Here is a 21,551-nt window from a genome sequence, read left to right on the forward strand (position 1 = left end):
CGCCACTTTAACCCAACCTGCCGCGCGCCGCGGCCGCGCCGCTCACCCAATAGTCTCTCTCCTCCATAGTCATACGTACGAATTCTGTCCGTTTTGTCAGATCGAAGTTAAAATCCGCCTTACATTAGTTCCTGAATTCAAGAATCGGATAAATTCATTACTATTAAGGTCTCTTCAGATCACTGGAAAAAAAACACATTGGATCTAGAGTCCAGACTCTTGGAAACATTGACAAGAAAAAATACTCTTGATTCAATCAGATTTAAGCTTAAATCAAAAAGAAACCCACTCAAATTAAGAGGCTTGGTTCTTGATTTAAGCAAAAATCTGATTGAATCAAGAGTATTTTTTCTTGTCGATGTTTTTAAGGGTCTGTACTCTAGATCCAATGTGTTTTTTTTTTCCCAGTGATGGATCATCAAAGTTGGAACGATGCATTTGGGTGCGATCGATGGATTTCAAATCTAAAATGCCAGAATATTGTTTTAGGAACATCGGAATGTCAGTCTCTAGACTAATCACTATGGGACGATCATTCCGAAAGTTGTCTTTCAGAACCTGACAAAATTGTCAAAAGTACGGTTATCGCTAAAAATCAATGTTCGTACATCGAAATCGGTGTAACATTTGAAACCGTGCTGATGAACTTGTTTCAAGACATTAAAATTGATGCTTTTCGCGCCACCGTTTCTTGATAACTGGTCCATGTACTGACATTTTCGAATTTCCTGTGAAAGTACTTAAAATAGCTAAATTTAAGTAGAAAAGATATAGAAAGATGTTGATTTATATGTACCTTGTCCAAAGGCCCACATCCCCTGTAGTTTATGATATAATTGAGGCGCTTGGAGGACAAGGCGCATAAGTGTAGTTCTTGAAAAAATTGAGATATTGATGATTTCAACTAAAACTAGTCTTAATGCAGACTCTGTGAAAAATTCGCTCCAAATTCCAATTTTGAAGCGTAAGAAAGTCAGTTTGAACTTTTTTTCTACCATAAGGATCTATGTAATATTGAAACTTCGGGAACGTATTCTTAAAGCAAAAACTGCACTTATACGCCTTGTCCTCTAAGCCTCTCATTTACACTTTTGCAATTTGCATTTTCCGACGATCTTAGTTGGATATAGATTTGGCGTCGTTTCCTCCGGTTGTGCCGCAATGTGGGGATTCATGTCTCCCTTAAGCGACTGCAGGCCCCTCTTATCAGCTAAACGACTCCGCTTGTGGTTCCTCTTTCAATTAGTTTCAACGCGCCTGCAAAGCTAGCCTGATAATCAAAACCCGAAGCATCACACTGCGCAATGCTTATCCGTCCAATCTGTCTCGAGCCCCTCAGCTCCTCAAAATCTCACGAATCGTAACATTTTTCAAGCACCTTCTAGTTGCAAATGGTTTCGGATGCATTGCAAATTGATACTGCCTGCAGCCTGTAAACCTGAGTGAGTTTCTAGAGTCGTGGCATACTAGTGCTCCCATTCCATGACAGTCAAAAGTTCCATGACTCGGAACTTTTTTGTTCCAATTTCCTCCACTCTATGACAGTCAAAAGTTCCGGGATTCCTTTTAGATGTTTCAAATGTTCCGAGAAAGTTCCAGAAAACGCAAAAGATCCGGAACCTTTCAGGAATTTCAAAAGTTCCGGGAAAACCCGAATTTGCTGGGAAAATTATGAATATTATTTTCCAACATTTTCAAAAAATTTTAAACGCAATTTCATCTAAAATATCTGAAAATTTCAAGGAAAAATATGCATTAATGTTGCCAAAAATACCTATTTTATCGAGAGAAATTTGGCAACTCTCGAATATTTATACGGCGTTTTTCCTTAGTATGGCAGAATAATGTAACGATATTTTTGCTAGGGTTTAAATAATCAAGCCGATTGGCTATGTTTCCCACTCGAGAATGACCCCTGTGCCAAACAATCATAAAAAAGTTGCAACTCGTGAGCATTGAGAGGGGGAAAGGGGGGCCGCGGGGGGGGGGGGGGGGGGGGCTATGATAAAGGGATAAGACGATTGTCACTAATACCTCTCAATTATTAAATGTTTCGGGAAATCGGGTCATGGGAGCAAAGGATGTTTCTCCACTTTGGGTCTAATCGAGCCGGATTATTATGCACGTGTTATGCTAAGCTTATTAGTCTCCAAACTCCGGTAGTTGAAACACGGGTGATATAAAAGCGGTAATTAAAAGTTTCCTCGCCGGCTCCCGTCCGTTATATCATCTATTAACCAGGGGCCGGGGGGTAACCACCGGTTGGTGCTTTGCGCCTCCCCCCCTCCGACCCCCCGTGCTGAGTACGAGTAAATAACTTATCGCTCGTTCGGAAAATTATACACCACAAAAAAGCAATGAATTGCTTCACGCGAAGTTGGAGTTTTACGTGTGGAGTACTTATAAGCACAGGGTGTGTCGCAGATAGAGTTTCCGTTTAATTAGTGGGAAAGGCTCGGCACGACTGTAGGGACACGAGTGGGTACGGTGAACTCGGGGTTTTTTTTTTTTTTTTTGGAGAAAAGTACGCGAGATTGTTGAATATTACACTGGAAAAAAAACACATTGGATCAAGAGTCCAGACTCTTGAAAACATTGACAGGAAAAAGGACTCTTGATTCAATCAGATTTAAGCTTACTTCAAAAGGAAATCCGCTCAAATTAAGATGCTTGGTTCTTGATTTAAGCAGCTTAAATCTGATTGAATCAAGAGTATTTTTTTTTTTGCCGTTGTTTTTAAGAGTCTGAACTGTAGATCCAATGTGTTTTTTTCCCGGTGTAAGGAATAGCGTTAGGCGTTAGGGCGTCGCGGCGTTAGGTTAGTTGCGTACTTAGTGCTTCAAATGTGAACTTGAGAAATCATAATTTGATGATTGTTCTTTAAAACTGGCAATATAAAAGACAATACGAGAAAAACTGAAGGATAATAGATTTGTATTAGAAATAAAACATATTTCTTGAAATTCAGTGGTCTTCTCTTTGATGAGTGAACCTTTACGTAAAAGGAAAGGATTTTAGTGTATCTATCAGTCAACATCTCACCTATTTAATCAAAATGATTAAGAGGGAGAGTGTGTTTTGAATGTATGTCTCTCGATTTATTCAGACAATTTTTCTTATCAAGAGCAAAAGTGGGAAAAGGTTCTGGTGGGAACCAAAAAAAACCCTTAAAATTGGAGGGAAAACACCTTGGTAAAGATACTGGATGAAAAATCATGGTGAATGTTAATTGAACTCTAGTTTAATACCACGAATAACATTAAATTATTCATGAAATAATAAGATGATGATGGGTGACAGATTCAGCGTAAAAAGAGCGGCCGAAACCAGCGGCTGTCTTCATTCGGAAGCCGCAGTGCATGACTACTTTGCATCACGCACCGCGAAGCGCCTTCATCTAATCGATTAGGCAAGATCACGACACTAGAGTTCAAATAGTTGCTTCCCGCAGAAATGAAGCATTTATCACAGGCTCGCGTGCCGGACAGAGCGAAAAGAGAGGTTCCACCAAGAGGAATCTTCCTATCTGCCGATCATATACTTTCGGGAATATTATCTTAAAAATTCTATACCTGTTCACATATAGTAGAGTGTCAGACTTTTTTTTTATATGTATTGATTTTTTTAAATTAGTTAATTAACTAATTCGGAACTGGAGGGAACTTTGAACCCGCGCGAGCAAAAGCACTCCAATCAATCAGCAATATAGGAATTTTTTTCGCAATTTTTGAATGATGAATACGACACACTTGGGAAAAGCGGGGGTATGTAATAAAAAACTTTAATTTTCAATTAAACTTCTGCAGGCGCGTGAGCGTGAGGGTTATTTTAAAATATTCTCCGTGTTTATTTTCAGAATTTCAGCAAGGAAAGTACATACCTCTGACGACTAGTCGGACCGGGTTAGAGGTGAGGGCATCTTGAGTGATGAAGTCGGAGGCCGTCACTTGGCACTCCCAAGCTCCGTCATCGAAGTCCAAAGAGGCTTGCCGTATCCACAAACTGCAGTCTCCGTCCTCTTGTCTCCCAGCCCACTCGTATTTCTTCGCATATATACCTACGGGCTGCGGACACAAATATATAATTCATATATTAATATTAGAAAATTAAACAAGTGGTTCTTGGGCGGAGGTGGTAGTTGGAGTTGGAGGTGGTACTTGAAGGTACTTGGTACCTCCTGGGAGAAGACGCAGAGGGCGCCCAATGAAAGGTTGGAGGGAGGGGATTGAAGCGGAAATGTTAAGGTGCTCAATCCCCCAAGATTTGTGGTTTGAAAGAGAGCAGTGGAGGTTAGGAGTCGCAGAGCGCGAGGGAGTGCTGTAAAGCGACTTGTATGTATGTATGGTACTTACTGTGGTACAGTCTCGGGTTGTCCGTAAATTACACTCTAAGGGATAGAAGGGTCTCCGTAATTTACTAACTGAGCGCGACAGAGGTGAGAAGGGTGTCAAGCTCAGTGTTACGTAACAGTTATACTGCCGAGCTAAGGAAAAACGCCGTATGAGCCTTCAGGCGTTGCCAAGTTTCCTTCGATAAAAACCAAAATTACTGGGAAGATTGTGAATATTATTTTCTCAAATTTTCAGACAATTTTGTGCACAATTTAACTTAAAATATCTGAAAATTTCAAGGAAAAATATGTATAAATTTTGTAAAAAAATACAGGTTTTATCAAGAAAAAATTGGCAACTCCCGAATGTTCATACGGCGTTCATCCTTAGCACGGCCTGGATTTCAACTTTTTATCATTTATCGTCTTTGGTATTCATTATTTCAATTGTATTGTTTACAGCATCTCTTTCCAACTTGATATTCTTTCCTTAATACATATGTTTATGTCTTAATTTAGTATTAGTGCTTCAAAAATTCATTCATCCGCAAGCGCATTTAAATATGAATAATCAGTCTTGCCAATTAATCGATGCCATCCATACGTATGCCTCTTTCGAGTTTTTTTCTTTTTTTCGTGGAAAAAGGGGGTGGGGTGACGAACAAAGTATTACCTACGTATTTACTTTAGGCTTGTCTACATATACCAGCGCGCAGCGTTGCGAACGCGTTTCAAGGGGTGGGGGGTGGGAAGGGGTCAAAAAATCGCATTACGTAATTTATGGACGGCCCCTCTGCGAAACAAATAAAAATAACAATAAATTAGTCCAAAACACGTACAATGTGGCAAAATAAATGGTGGACTAAAGGCCAACAGAGATCTATCTTGGAGAGGACAAAAACGAAACGCCACCGAATCATAGGACGTCAAAATTAAAACGAAGCGCGCCAAACTGATAAACGTCCAAACGAGAAAATCGGTAAATCCGTAGGCTTGAATGTTTCATAAGCCGGATTCATTAAATTAGTTTATCCGACAAATGAATGTTAAAACATGCGGAGGGATACATTCTGCGTCCGGGAAAAAAGAGTTGACGATATGAACAAGTTTCGGAAGTGTTTCACAAAGGCGGCCGACATTTGGGTCAGCTCACGTTTATGGTATTGTTCACCTCAATTTATTCATTATTCAGGGGTTTTCAATGATGCAATGAATGCGAGACTGTGTTTCCGAGAGCATTTTTCGCCGTAACCCATTTTCAGCCGGATCAAAATTATTCAAATGCATACAAACTGGAGTGACAGTTTGCCGGGCAAAACAGGAGTTTGGGGCGCTTTTAAAGAGTTAAATATGGAATTATTTTCCGCCTTTGGATTTTGGGATTTGTTTCACTCTCCACGTTTGCATTCTGTATGGAATCATTCGAATCGTATTTTATCTAGAGAAGGGGGAGGGGTATCAGGCCACAATATGTTTATTTTAGCGGGAAACTTACGATCAGATCGTCAAATCATTCCTAATTGACATAAAGTTCGGATACTAAAAATAGTAGTATTGAAAGATTTATTAACTTGATTTCATTTGAGTATTCTGAAATACTATGATGCAAATAATTAGGGGGTCTAGCATTCTTACCGCACATAAAAAGACAGAGAGGTACAACTTAATAACATCAAACCATGCTACAGAAAATAATCATTTCATGACAGCGAAGGTGGATAACGTAGTTGAAAAATCAAATAAACGATGTAAATAAAAGCAATTCCACAGTTTTATAGTGGAAGAAGTAAGGAATTCCACTTTTACCTACCCCAACTGGCAATGAAAAATTATATGGCTGGTTTTTTAAGCCATTTCGTAAAAAATGTAAATTGTTATAATCCCTGTACTAAAAAGGAAAAATATAACCGATGCACTCAGCTGTAGCGACTACACAGACAAACGTAAAAAAGGTAGTTCCCATATTTTTATACAGAATGTTGTTTTTTTTTTCAGATTAGTTTCATGATCTTAACGTTAATATTATGCATATTCTTTACAATACGACCATCAATGTATTTATTAGCAAATTCACTTCAGCGCTTTTCTCACGGTAAATACTGTGTAGTTGCATGGACACCTAGCCCAATTCCCCATCTTCTGCAGTTGAAACGGTTTAAAATATGTTGAAACAGAATGAAACAACACAGCTCGCAGAGGGCAATCGAATTGTAGATTACCGTGTCAAAACACTTTTGAAAGCTCGCTCGCACATATATGGATATGTTCTTTTATTAGATCAAAATTTAATCACAGAAACGTTCGATTGAATATCACTGCGATACCACCGATGAAAGAAGTTATTTTTGAGAAGTGGGTCGAGGACGCTGAGGTTTTCTTTGAATCAACGCACTTGGGTTTCCACCTCGGACGATCCCACACTCCTGGGGATGACCTTTCTGCCCGAGCCGCGTGGGAGGATAACTGCAGGGTTATCAAGTTGATTAGAAAACTAGAACGACGCGCCACTAAACTTGGTAATTTTTGGATCATTTATTGCCCTTCGATAACCTAGTTGACGAGTGAATATTGCACGGTTTTCGGAGAACGTCCTGAAAGTTTACGAACATTGGAGGCGAATTGGACAACTTGAGAGGACATTTTATTACACTACGTTGCACTACTTATTGACATGCTTCACGAACTTACTCCACATTGAAAACTTTTAATAATTATTGTATCAATAAGGGTGGTGTTCAACCCACCGTATGTCCCCGATGTGGAGTTCATCTCAGTGAATGAGTCATTTCATCGTCAACCCTTCAAATTAGATTATGATCTAATTGGATCTATATATCCGTTGACATTGGACGTAGAAACTTGGTTTTTGGACGGATCTTATCATTTTTTATTGATCTATGATCTGAATTCATCAAAATATGATTCGGACTTGCGAAGCTGACCCATTCACCCCTTAAAATAAAAAACAATAGTTTTCGTTCTCTAAACTTTCTAATGAAACATTTAGAATGCAAGTAGCAGCTTTACTTAAAAATGACAAGGTGGAGAAATGGTGCTGGGTCCACACCATTTCGCGAAGAAAACAAAGCCAATTAAACAGTTCAAACAATTTCAATTTGAGTCGAACAATTTTTTAGCTCTGATGAACTCGAAATGTGTTACATGCAGTTCAAGTCATTTCTTAGTGTTTTTCTCTCGCTTAAAAAAATCCAACGTTAGGTCTTCTACAGCACCACTACAATGCTAGGGAAAAACACCGTATAAACCATCAGGCGTTGCCAAATTTCCGTTGGTTAATCACGAATTTTCGGGAAAATGCTTGAATATTTTTCTTCCAATTTTTCAAGTAATTTTGTTCACAATTTTACCTAAAGTTCTTGAAACTTTCTCGGAAAAATATTCATGACTTTCCTAAAAAATAAAAATTTTATCGAAGGAAATTTGGTAACTCGCGAATGTTCATACGGCGTTCTTCCTTAGCACGGCAGAGCAGCAAGTGGAATATTTAAAATATAAAAGCGGCAAGCCTGCGGGTAGCCTTGAGGCTGCGTCTGGGACAGCGTCGTCGTCGCGAAATTTACAAGGAGACGCGACGGGTGAAACCGGGAAGCTTTGCCAAAAGCTCGCTAAATGAACTGCGAAAACAATCGGACGCCTTTAATTAAAACTAACGGACAATTAAGCGAACGCGAGCCGGAAGTAAAAATTGGCTTGTTTCGTAGTGACTCGCCATCATTTCAGAGGCCACTTGCGAAAGGTCGCAAAAGCCAACAACGCCGTCTCCTTTGAAAACTCCACGGAACGAGGATCTTGTCGAAAGATTATACTCTCGCTCACAGAGACAAAATTAGGCATTAAAAGTTGAGTGGGACGCAGTTAAATCAGAAGGAACTATAGCCATTCGGCCGTGCTAGGGAAAAACGCCGTATGAACCATCAGGCGATGCCAAATTTTCTTGGATAAAACACGGCTTTCCCGGTAAGCTCTGATGGGCCCCCAAAACTCAACGATGTAACTTAATTGAAGATAATTGTCCTGCTTACAGATAATTATTGTGAGCCCCAGAGTACATTTGAATGATTTCCAAAAGTACCTGCTGTTTTACCGGGAAGAACGTACACAGAGTTTAAAGCGTGGAATGAAACAAATCACTGATTGCAATTACCATACTTACGTCTATACTGATGTCACATTACATAAAATTTCCTTGTTTCAAAACCTTTTCAATTTCACGAAAAGTAATTACACTACGCAGGCTGTAAATGTGGGTTTGTTTGGCTTTTTATCCAACTTCAGAGAAAGCCTGAACATGTGGAGCCCAACTAAAATTAGGGTCGCAATGAACTATTTCCCCTTCAAAACAAATGTGTGTGCGTTCTGCCTATCTGCAACTAAAGTAATTGACTGACTATACAATAAACTAATTGTCAAAAGTATTTGCTTGCCTGCATGGCAGTAGCAGAAACTCCAGAGGCAGGAAGATAGAACGGTGAAAAAGGGTTGTAAACAGCCATGAGGGATCGTAAAACTAGGAGCAGCCAATGAATCATATTTTTATGGCTGAAATCACGTCCTCCATCCACGCCGACTGCCATAAGAGCCAAATCGACTGAAAAACCTTGAATTTCACGTACCTTAAATCTCTCAGAAAACAAGGGAAAATAACAATAAATTTGGCGGTCGGGCAGGTGTAAATCAGCTGATTGCGCGCGAATTTCTACTTTGTAGCAAATAATTCACCGCCGAACGCAATTATGTGTGCGCACGGTATTTAATCGTCCCGTTCGGGTATTAATAAAAGCTCCCGCCATCCACGAGATACACGGACCGAGAAATTTCGGGCTCGTGATTAAAGTTAGGGAATGAATTCTGTTTGCATCGGTTAATTTTGACTGGGATGAATGATCTTTGGAATTTTCGATGTCGTGTACATCAATGGATACGCCTCGTTCCAAAGGTGTGAGAACTTAAAAAATAGAATCAATTAATTAAAAAATACGATCAAAGCCCTTGCCAAGAAAAAGTGGTCAAGGATTACTGTAGTATATTGACAACATGCAGAACACTTCATATTTTTAAAAAAATTACGGATATGCCTCGTCGCTAGGATCTACAGATTGGTTATTGATACACCAGCAAAAATCCATGACTAAGTCACGGGTCTAGATGCTTTGCCATAAACTATAATTTTAATAATAGCCTACTTCATTAATTGCTGAATTTTCTAGAATTCAGAGGAATGATAGACCAGGATTTTTTTTGTCCTCTACATAGTTTCATCGAAAAAGTAGAGCCCACCCGTTTTTCTATTATTTCTCGATAGAATCTATGTGTCGACCGGTTCAGGCTCATATGCCTCCACCGATTCTTGTCGATTTGGTACTATCTCGATCTATTCGTTTCGTAAAAAGCTCTTATTTGTGTTCTTAGTGAACTTGCCATTTAACGACGATACCACTATTCGACCACATGGGAGCTCGTCTTGCCTACACTAAAGATTGAAGGCAAACTGAAATGACACTTAGGTTACCTCAACCGGTTTGGTAAACTGCTATATTTATTGAGTAGATTCTGAATAAACTTGCGATTTCACGATGATATACCACTATTCCACCTCTTTCTTATTTTTTCCTCCTCATTCTCTTTTATTCTATTTTTCTTCCTATCCTCTAAATTTTATGTTCTTGCTTTTCTTATAAAAATTTACCGATGTTGTTTGTGACACATTCTGTATTAGATTGTAGAGGTGTGAGAAACCAGGATTGCGAAGGCATCTCTTTAAAATAGAAGGCTTCTTCAAATTACCTTGTTGTCTTTTTGCCACGAACAGGATCCGCGATATACCACTATTCCACCTCTTTCTTATTTTTTCCTCCTCATTCTCTTTTATTCTATTTTTCTTCCTATCCTCTAAATTTTACGTTCTTGCTTTCCTTGTGAAAATTTACCGATGTTGTGAGACATTCTGTATTAGATTGCAGAGGCGTGAGAAACCAGAATTGCGAAACTACTTCTCTAAAATAAAAGGCTTCTTTAAATTACCTTGTTGTCTTTTTGCCACGAACATGATCCGCGCTTATTTAGAACGATGCAGTCGAGTTTTTTATCTTCTCCGGGGTTCACTTCCGTGTAAATGGGTTGCCGATCAAACTGCTGCAGGGCCATCACATCTGAAACATAAAACACACGAATACAATTAGACTATATAAAAAGATACAAAGTCACATGCTCGAACATAAACAAATTTACACGGACATTAGCATTGATACGTAAAAACGTTCAACGATTTAACCTCGTCGTATGATTCTCGAACTTTCATTTTCCCAAAGATTCGAATTCATCTTAGGAACATCTCAAAAATAACGAGGGAAATTGTGTTTCCTGAGGAGTCCGCTAGAAATGGAGTTTTCTTTCCTGTTGATTGCCTTCCTTTTCTAATTAGTTAGCGATCTTTCGCGAGACTTTAATTCTCCTTTCATCTCGCTTTGAAGAGACAAAATTCCGGGAATTGAACTCCCGGTATCCTGAAAACTAATAAACTTTTACAGGTTTACGATTTCCTGGCCTTTTGTGCTGCCGTGCTGAGTAAAAACGCCGTATAAACATTCGAACGTTGCCAGAGTTTTTCTTAGAAAATATTTATTTTTGAAGAAAGCTGTGAATATTTTTCCTTGAAATTTTCAGAAACTTTAGGTGAAATTGCGAACAAAATTATCTAGAAAATTGGAAGGAAAATATACCTAAGTTTACAAGGAAATTCATGTTTTATCGAAGGAAATTTGGCAACGCCTGAAGGTTCATACGGCGTTTTTGCACGGCAGTGAAGTGATATGAAATTGAGCAGAGACCCCGCGATGAAGCGGCTGGAGAGCCGATACCCGGCGAGATTTTCTAACAAGCGACTCATTTTTTACCTCTCCGCACGCTTGACACGCAAAGAATAATTAAGTTTCCTGGAATTGCCCTAACAGACGTGACCTCTCCGGATAAAGGCCGTGATGAACGCTTTTCGCCGATTAAAATGAAAAATAATTGTTTGCCGGCGAGCAAGGCGAACAGACGTTTCGTTAAAAATGTCCCTTTAGCTGAAAACCAGGTGAATAAACAGGGAGCAGCCGGTATTAATGACGTCACTAAGAGCCGCTGACGTCGTTGACTAATGACATAGCGCCTCGGGCCCGAGCTTCATTACTGAAGCCAGCTACTACCCTTTTCACCGCGGTTTCAGCTATCTCTGCACAACGCCCCGCTAAGAGTCAGTTCATTTGTTCATAATGCAATACTAATTTCTCTCAGCCATCTGTTCTCCATTCATTGTGAAATAACTCTCAGACTCCTCTTTTTTTATTATTTTCCACATTTTTCAGAAATGAGAGCCGCTTCCGTCCGCTCTGTGCTAACTGCAGATCCATAACCTCGATGCGAAAATCGACGGTGTAAGTCGGCAATCACATAACTCGTTTGCAGTGTCTGAAAATCTCCGTCTCTATGCTATTTTTTTAAAGGAGAACCAACTGACATCATCCCTTGAAGTTGTTGCAAAATTTTCTTCGCACAGAGAAGAAAAATCACGGCAGATTTAAAAAATTGCCGTTGAGTAGTTTTCCGCTTAAAAAAGAAAGTATGACAGGAAGTCTGCGAAGTCGCAAACCGAGTTATGTGATTGCCGACTTACGCCGTCGAAATGGGGCATGTGGGGGTGAGAAACATGAACGGGGGAATGATTAAGGGGGTGAGATGGGTGTAAAGGGGGGGGGGGCGGAGTAGCTTTGAAACCTCGGACCTCACTAACTTTGGGTTTTATACGCCTCAATTTATTTGATAAAGATACTCATAGTAATTTCTTTGATAAAGTTACCCAAAGTTTCAGTTCCAAAACAAGTTTTTTGGTAAGAGAGCATGAAAAAGTTAACAATTTTAAAGTTAGTAAGAGTGTAGCAAGTACTTATATGAAAAACTAGCTGTTTGGGGCGCGTTCCCGCAGCTCAAATAAAGCTATGGTGAAACTCCCAATCCACGAATCTCGGTTTGCAACGTTGCAGATTTCCTATCACACTTCATTATTTAAACAAATAACCGATCAACGTCAATTCTTGATAGACCCCGTGATTTTTCTGAGTGCAGGGCAAATTCGGGAGTAAACTGCGAGGAATAATGATTTGATCTCATTTAAAAAAATAAAATGGAAGGGGAATTTTTCAAATGCCGCAAAGGAGATACATGGTTCAGGGCCGGATTTACCTACTTGCTGCCCATGGGCCGCCTGTATTTTGGCGCCCCCTTCTCATTCGTTTTGAAACATCAATAAAAACCATCAAGTGAACGTGCCGGAGGAAGAGGGGTGCATACGACCCATTTACTCGTGTTGGACACATTTTTTGCGAAAGCACTGTCAAAACTGCCTGCAAAAATTCACGGAACTTGGCGCAAAAACACGGAAGTTAAGCTCCGTAAACCTATCTCTGTGTGGACAAGGCCTCCCATTTATAAGAAATGAACAGAAAAATTAAGAACAAACATATGATCGCAGTATGGTTGGCGCAATGCGTGAAGTATTCCTGCAGTCTTGCAGGCGCTATGCGTTTCACGCCGACCGCTGCTGAACGCACTGTGTTTGACGCAATGCGTGAAGTATTCATGAAGTCTTGTAGGCGCTATGCATTACACGTCGACCGTTGCTGATCGCGTTGTGTTTGATGCTATGCGTGAAGTATTCGTGCAGTCTTGTAGGCGCTATATTTGTTACAGGCCGACCGCCGCGCCTCTGATTCTAAATTAAAATAGCTAAATCCAATCGTACAGAAACAACGTGTACTTCAAAAGCTGCTCAACATTAAGGACTGCAAATACATTTCATGCTCAACATCCGTTCTAAAACTGGACTTGGTTCTTTTTCGCTACACAATGTCTGTCCAAATTTCATTGAAAAAATGGCAATTTCAACAGCACAAAAGATCAAATTCATTTATATTTGCTTCATTGAATTGGATAGGATTTTTTTGAATCCAAATTCAACTGCCGGTTAATTACACCGGAGCTACGGAAGAGTTGATAGGGCGCAAAACAAATCAACCTTACGCAACGCGGGTAAAGCCGGGATAATCACTAAAGCGACTGACTATCCATGCAGGATCATCAATGCCTGTATCAATCAAAGTCAACCCGTCAAAACCAATCTTTCTCGCGAGCGGGCAAAAAAATAAGCCCTCGTTCCGTTGGAAACCACCTCCACAGCAACTCTTTTCTTCCGGGGATGATTAAAGATCCCTTTGTTTATTCAAAATTCCGACGTGACATTTTCAGGTCCCCTCCCCCCGCCCTTTGTACCCCCTCCGTCCTACTCCATGCTATTGTGCTGCGCCAAATAGCGTTGCCGTAAAACTAGTGCTTTTGGTTCATTGAGAGACAGTCAAATGGAAAAATTAAATATAAATACTCCACAGACCCGGCCTGAGGGTGTTGCCTTGTTTTTTAGTTCAACTTTGTCGGCTGCAATAGATTCCAGTGAATTTTCATTGTCACGACAAATGTTACGAAATAAATTCATTTTTAACGAAAATGGCTGAATGTACAGTACATATGTAGAGAATGTACATTGATTTAAGAGAAACTTTTTGGGTATTTTTCGATCAAATTTGAGTAAATAGTGTATTCAAAACTCTGAATATAAATGTTATTTTTTGCCAGATAAAGTGTCCGCAGGAAAGTTGACAAAATCTTTCCAAAAAGTAGTTTTTATAAAGGTTCTTTATTCGCGTGGATATTATTTTTAAATATCTAAGAATGGTCCCCTGAAAAGATAATTTGTCAACATTTTTCTTAGGAGATCTTGAAGAGTACGTACTGCTTTTGAACGATCATTGATACTAAAAACACGAGGTGTAGAATATTTTAATACATGACAAATTTTGATAGTATACAGTTTTTAGAATGTAATTTTCCGAAGCAAACAATTTTTTTTCACCAAGCTTCTACATGGAAAAAAATAGGCAAGAAATTACTTGGAATCGTAATAAAACAAAAACTTAATTTTTTTAAAAATAAATACAACACTTGGGTTCAGAAGTCCATTTAATAGATACTTTAAAATCATGTGAGTAGGATTCTTTTTTTTTTTTTTTTTTTTCAAAATTGATAAATGATTCTTATAAAGTTGGATTCGATCCATCCGAAATCATACCCGACGTCCTATTTTCGATGGAAGTCATTAAAAATAACGGCTTTGATATCAACCTTAACGATATTTTCTGTTTGTGCATGTGCAGAAACGAGAGAATCCGCATTTTTTATGCCGTGAGCCATACCTCTGAAGCGTAGCTGTTTTTCTCATTGAAACTTTTTCACTGTTCGGGAGCTGGTGCATTTTCAAATAAAACTAGACGATTCTGGTTAAAATAGTTCGTATTTTACTTCAGAATTTTCTGTTTCCGAAAAGAATCACATTTCAGAAAAAATGAATTTTACGTGCGTTCCGTTGTTCCTTAAATTCCTCCTCAACAGACTTTCACTTGAAACTTGAACTCTCGAATCCTTGCAATCATCTCGTCTGACGTCAGAGTCGGGTGGTCAAACCAAAATTTGCTCGAGAATTGTTTCTTGCCAACTCCTCTTCAAGCTTCGTTTCCTTCTCTGCCTAAGTTTGAAAACAGGGAAACACCGGGGTTAGATGAAACTAGATTAAACAAAGCGCCTTGGGTCTTGAATTAGCATCGTGATTACAAATTACGGGCAAGCTTTTGTTGATCATAAACGCCGGCTGCGGTGACTGACAAGCATCCTGCAATAAGCGGTGATGCCTATTCAGCCGGAATTATTCGAATTTTAGGCAGGGATCAATGCAATCTAGACAAAATATTGTCCTGTATTTTTTATAAATCCCACAGCCACAGGAACAAAAATATGTACATGCCATTTGAATTTGCTTGTTTTTCGAGACTTAATACGTTTCCTTCAGAATTAACTAAAAGGCATATTTTCTCCCTTCTTCATCAGAGAGTTCGCTCAAATTTTTTCAAAATCAACTTTTAAGATGTTTATCCACAGCTTCATGTGATAGTCAGTGAATGGACTTTTTAAACGGAATACACCTCTTTGACTGTACCTCAAATGGCGTTAAAAGGTCATTTCATCTTTTTAAAGTGATGATTTCACTTTCTTGAGTTGAAAAATTATATTAGATCATTAAAACAATATCCGTGTGCTTACAATTTCGTAAAAGATATTATACATGAATGAGAGACTAAATTCAACATCGTGTGATAATTTTTCTGGTTAAAAGCGGGTTTTCCTTAAATTCTTATGATTACGATTGATGCGGTGGTTTCATAAATACAAAGTTATTTCACTCATTTTATTTGCATTTGCAAATTATCGGCGATTTCGGCGAATTACGACAATTTTGCTAGGCGGCAATATCCTTTCACTAATAAGGATTGGGGCGAAGGGTCAAGCAGAAACTCTTCAATGCAGCGATCGAAAGTTGGTGCCATCGGCAGGTGAGGGGTGGTTGTGACACCTGAACAAAAATCACTTCCTGTTCCATTCAACTCTTCGCGGAATCGGCTGTTTTTCTCGAAATCTGGCGCCCCGGGGTGAAGTTCGAATTCGGCAAAACTTGCAGGCGGAACTGCCAACTTCAAAGCGAATTATTGGCGTAGTGTGGTCAAACTAGAATTGTGCAGTGCTGCCGAATTTTGTCCTACGATTTGCTAATTTTTATTGGCTCTTCGTGGAGAAAGTGTTGAATTTCTGTGAAAATGACATCGTTGTTTGCGGTGGATTCTCAGTCCCCGCTTCAGGCTCATCCACGAGTTCGGCGTTTATGCTATCTGATAGCTGTCTCAACTTTACCTATAACCTGGTCGAGCTTTTATTTGAGTTTGGTCCATCATTGTGGTATGGGACTCGTTTTAATCGGACTTCGAGATAGATCAGTAGTCGTACTGCACCTTTTAGTCCTGAGGATAAGTCACCGAGAGAACAGAAACCAGAAAGAGTTTGACACTGGTATTTTGTCCGTCCATTTGACGTACTATTTAACAAAGAGACTGATAAAGAGGAGGTAAATAAAGATACTCGTTACTGGAAAATAAAATAAGATTTCTACGATAAGATTACTCAATTTTATAAAATTGACAGTTCTTCTAAGTTGTCATCAATGTTGCTGATCTTATTTTCGCCAGAACCAATTTTTCTTGAGATTGACTTAAAAATGTATCGTAGCACCCATCAGAGACCTCATTTGAAACCTTTTTACTTTTCTTGTACATTGATCGTCTTTTCTACGAACATTAAATAAAGAGCACCCAATCATCAGCGATTTCTCACGTGATGTCTGCGAATTTTACTATCTACGCATCCGCAGAGAGCACATTTTTCCCGCAATTTTCGCACTTATTTAAAAGCATTTACATTAGTAATGCCAAAACGTAAACACTTGAATACGTCAAAAATATGAATCACCAGTTGAGCTTGATATAACCTTCTTCCATTTCTTTCCTGATAACTCCTAATACATTTCCCTCACTTTTACTGGCTAGCAGTAACGAAGCAGATAAAGATTTTTTCTCATCCCTGTCAAAAGTCATATTAGATTACGCTTTTGCCTAATCGACAAACGTTGAATAAGAGGTAGAAAGAGAGAGAAAAAAAATCTTCATAGTGCCATAAGAACGAGAGCTACTCAGCTTTTTCAGTAAAAGAAACTGGAATGAAATGTCTAAAGTCACAAAACGAGAGAAAAACAAAGTCACATTCACTGACTAGCAGTTAGGCACCAGTCACCTCTTCTCATCCCTGTTAGGATAGGTCATCTTGAATTATACCCATACCTGGTCGACCAAAGCGGGAGCAGTAATATAAGTATGAAAATAATTACTTTATTCGCGGCATATTTGAGAGAAAGAAAGATAGAAAAAAAGAAAACCTCTTCAATATTGTATCATCGATAAAGATTGTTTTTTCGGCAGAAGAGCAGAAAAGGAAACGACTGAAGTCGCAAAACGAGAGGAAAATCAGGTCGCATGAAAAATAAAGCGAAAAAAAGAAAATGAAAATGAAAAAAGAGACGAGCTAAGGTGTAAAAATTGATCAATCGGTGTTGGGATAAGTATACTGTCGCAGAGGGAAGGGATCTTTAGTGGTAAGAGGCGGGGGAGGGAGGAAAAATCAACGGACTAAATTGAATTTACGGAGTCATTAGTGTTAACGATCCCGAGTCTTATTTTTTAAGGGCGATAAGACAAGACTCCGATGGCGAAAACAGGAAACTTGACAATTCAATAAAGGTCCCGCGCGGGAATTTTATTAGCTCCGGAGTCGAGATCGAACGACTCGGAACTAGCGCTTAGCCGTCGGAAAAATAATTATGCAATATTTTAAAAATAAAGCTCGCGGTGACTTCCAAGGAGCGGGGGAAAAACCGTAAGGGTGGGGGGGGGGGGGCGGGCTACAAACTTTTTTCTTCCGTTCGGTTCGGTCCCGCGCCCTGGCCCGAACACAGAATTATTGTTGCGACCGGTGAGTCGTTTTCCGAGGCGAACTTTGAGAATTTTAATCAAACGCCCTGAGAAATGATAATGCAAAATTGATCGCCACACCTAAAGACGGTTTGGAAAGGCGTCATGCCCGTAATTCTTCTTTTGATCGCTTCGACTGGTTTTTATTCTTTCGTCGTTTATTTTTCCCGCTGAGAATTTTAACTTTGGTACTCACTTCCGGTAAAACTTTGAGTAAGTGCTCCAGCCACATCCTCATCTCTCTCTTAGCGATAATTCTTTGGCGCTCGCGACGTGAACAAAACTTATAACGTGCCTGCTCGGTGCTTTGTGTGTTCCCAAACATAACGCTTAAGGCCTCGGCCGATTGAAAAAGAAGGAAGAAAATCTTCGGTATCACTCGGTGTTGCCACTTTTCTTTTTAATCAGTTTGCATGCGAGTATGAAATATCGTACACGAGTTCTCCTTCAACATCAAAGGTGGGCAAAAAATACCTCACAGAAGCTGCAATAGTGGTATCTGCCTGTTTGACTCCGGAATTTTAGTTTCGTGCACTCGTTTTTTTCATTTATTCTCAATTTTTCCAAACGTATTTGAGGAATAAAACAAATTGGACCTTTCCAAAAAAAGTATGAGTGTACCTATTGACTGAATTATTTTGAGACAAGTTCATTTCGTAACGAGCTACCTTCTTTCCACTTGAAATGTGTGCGAGTACCTTTAATCCTTTCAGGATAGACACACGCTGAGAGAGTATATTGCAACAATAATAACGACACTTCCTGCAAAAGCGAAAATCTTCCTTTTTGCGTTTCATATCTGCTTGGATCTCACACGTTACCTAAACAGTCAACGCTCAGAAGAATCACGGCAAGATATACGAGGAGAAGAACTTATGGGAGTCGAAGCGCTCTCTCGGCTGAAGCGAATCTGAAACTATTACGCCACGGTTTATTCTGAATAAGTTACAAGTTGGACATTTTCAAAGTTTTAAATAATACTCTTACAGTTATATTCCTTGCGCTCGCTTCTCCTGAAAATATCGCCGCTCTGTTTGTGAAGGAAACAGCGATTTGTCATCCCTCGCGACTCCTACACGATACTTAACGCCTCAGTTGCCACTTGAGCTATTATCATTTAAAAAAATGGTATTGGTTTAAGGAGTGGTTTTTAGTCATATTTTAATGATATTCTAAAATTTCCATTATAATTTTGGGGATTTTATGAGATTTCGGGTTTGATTATAATGATAGTGAACGATTTCTATTTAGATACTGTCCACTGAATAGCGAGTGTCCAGTCGCTTACTGCTAATAAAACTTCTGTACTTTGAAAAAAGCGACGATTTTTTCCCCGGGATTTTGGAACCATAAAATTTCGAATTTTCGGGATTCCAAGTCCACTACACCATCTTTTTCACAATAGTAAGTGTAAATACTTCAACCTGGCATGCAATAAAGAGAGATCCATGTCCTAGCTTTAAGGGACCACATTCACAACTGAAATGAGTCGATTTTTCGTCTGAAAAGACTAGCCTCTATAATTTTGATGAGAAGATTCTTGAGCTCCCCCTCTAAAAATATGAACTTCCCATTTACATCCTCGGCGCATGGTAGGGGATGGTTTTAGGACTTAGGCTTTTGGATATTTTCACGGTGAATTCCTCTGCCGAGCTTATATTTTTCTTTGAATAACAATAAAATAAAATAAAAAATTCCTAACACAAGCAAGTTAGGGCGGTCCAATGGACCTTTGGAAAAATAACGAAATTTTTTTTAAGGACTTGGGACTTTTTTACCCACAGCGATGGAGAGAGGGTTCTTCCTCTTTGATATCAGCATGGCAACAATGCTTGGCATCTCGCATCTCTCTCCTGCATATGATCGTCATGGCATCAATTGATATAAACAGTTTTTTCACCACCACCCCCTCTCTTTCCCATCCTCACTCTTCCTCCTTCAATAACTTAATGCTCCGGCTTTTTATCTTCATCCCCCGGAGAACAAAAAGTTACGTGAATTATATGGGTTCTACAAACTTTCGCATGCCGTTTTCGGACTAAAGACTGTCATTATTACACAACTGTTGGCCTGAATTGCCTGCATTATTCCCCGACATGAATCCGTTTTATTTTTGAATACGGAGGCCGACCAGACGAGAGCTTGCAGAGTTCTTCCACTTTTCGCCGGTTAATGTCTTCAGTTTTTCAGCGACGCAGTTGAGAGCCTTTGTATAGACAGGAAGTTCAATTCAGGTCTCCATTCGTACCCAGTTTTTGAGTGTCGTATTCTATTCAACATTTCTGAAGCAAAATTTACCAATAATATACGTTGCTTTCAAGCAACTCCTCGGTTGAGGCCGAAAATGATGATAAAAGATTTTTCCGTCGTTCGCGACTTTCCGCGCCTGTATTACCGTATTCTAAGAGACAATCTTTCGAAACCTTCGATCCCATTCTCAGCAGCATATTTTGGCCAGAAAATTTTACGCAAATGAGTCAATTTTTCTCAATTTTTTTTTGTTTTTTTTTTGTTTTTTTGTTTTAAATAATTCGAGACTTTTGTAGCCCCCTAACGGTGTTCGTGGTAGGAAAACTGAAGTTCGGTGTTAGAGAGCAAAGTATAAAATACATGAGAGCCATTTTCACGGAAAATTCTTATGGTTCAGAGATAGAATAGAACAAAAATAAATATTATACAGAAATATTAGACTACCCCTCCTTCTCTACTGCTAATTATTGTTAAATATCTTCTTTACATATATTAATTCAATATATGTAAGTGCCGTTTTGTATGTACAGCACTTAAATATTATTAACTATATTCTTTTCCCTACACATATACAATTCCACCTTTCCTTCTCTATTGAGGAGATATCGTCGCTTCTCTGACGTAAGGGCGTATCTCTATTTTCGTATGAGCCCTGTAAAGCATAGAATTATACGGCAAACAGAGCTTACGTGGAAACTGAGATACGCCCTTACGTCAGAAGAGCGACGATATCAGTCATGGGACAAAAATGTCTTTATCCGTTCCTTCTCTCGGGTAATTTTCGTCCAAAAACCGGACGATTCGCGTGTGTACCACAGCTGTAGTGTTCCCGTGAGAGGATTTACCGGGGAAAATGAGGAATTTTCACTTGGAATCTCACAGGGAGGATGAAAAAAAAAGGGATGGCGGGGGAGCGGAGCCGATGGAGCAACGGGAGTTATTAGAAGCAGCGACATCATTTACACCCGGAGAGACTCATCAATAATCGCACAATATTCAATTTCTCTTCACCTCGCAGTCTCATAAAAAGCGGGTCGGAGTCTGCACGCTGGTAGTGGAAACTGAGCAAGGAAGGAGCAGAGTCACGGAGATAGAGTTAATAAGAGTCCAGGTTGTTCGGATATTGTTGCCTCCTTGTTGCAAGGCTGCTAAGTTGCACGGCCAAATGTCACTTCTTTCCGGGGGAAGTGATTCCTACTGAATTGAACTAGAGAAAAATGGCAGATTTGTACAGAGTAGACAATGCGAAAATTAAATTACCCGACACGAGTTGTGCATCATGCAGGTTTATATGGTCTGTATGAGATAGGGATTCTCACAGCCGAGGACAAAAACATACCTTAAGGATACAGTTTCTTACGAGAGGCTGCTACTCTCACTACGTGAGCAATCAGCAAAGGAACTGGCAAATGCATTTAGAGCTTGTTGAATTTATTGGGGGAAATTGATACCAG

General features: G+C 39.4%; 1 protein-coding gene across 3 annotated transcripts in view; it reads right to left on the minus strand.

The window, feature by feature from the left end:
* LOC109037457 (irregular chiasm C-roughest protein) overlaps positions 1 to 21,551 on the minus strand; it is a 374,753-nt gene that overhangs the window by 92,226 nt on the left and 260,976 nt on the right. For all 3 annotated transcript variants that reach the window (XM_072300490.1, XM_072300491.1, XM_072300492.1), the window contains exons 2-3: positions 10,373 to 10,500; positions 3,881 to 4,064 (exon numbers count right to left, since the gene is read on the minus strand). In XM_072300490.1, coding sequence (XP_072156591.1) covers positions 3,881 to 4,064; positions 10,373 to 10,500 — 312 coding nt within the window. The remainder of the gene's footprint in view (positions 1 to 3,880; positions 4,065 to 10,372; positions 10,501 to 21,551) is intronic.

This window comes from Bemisia tabaci, chromosome 5 (assembly GCF_918797505.1).
Source record: "Bemisia tabaci chromosome 5, PGI_BMITA_v3".
NCBI lineage: Eukaryota > Metazoa > Arthropoda > Insecta > Hemiptera > Aleyrodidae > Bemisia > Bemisia tabaci.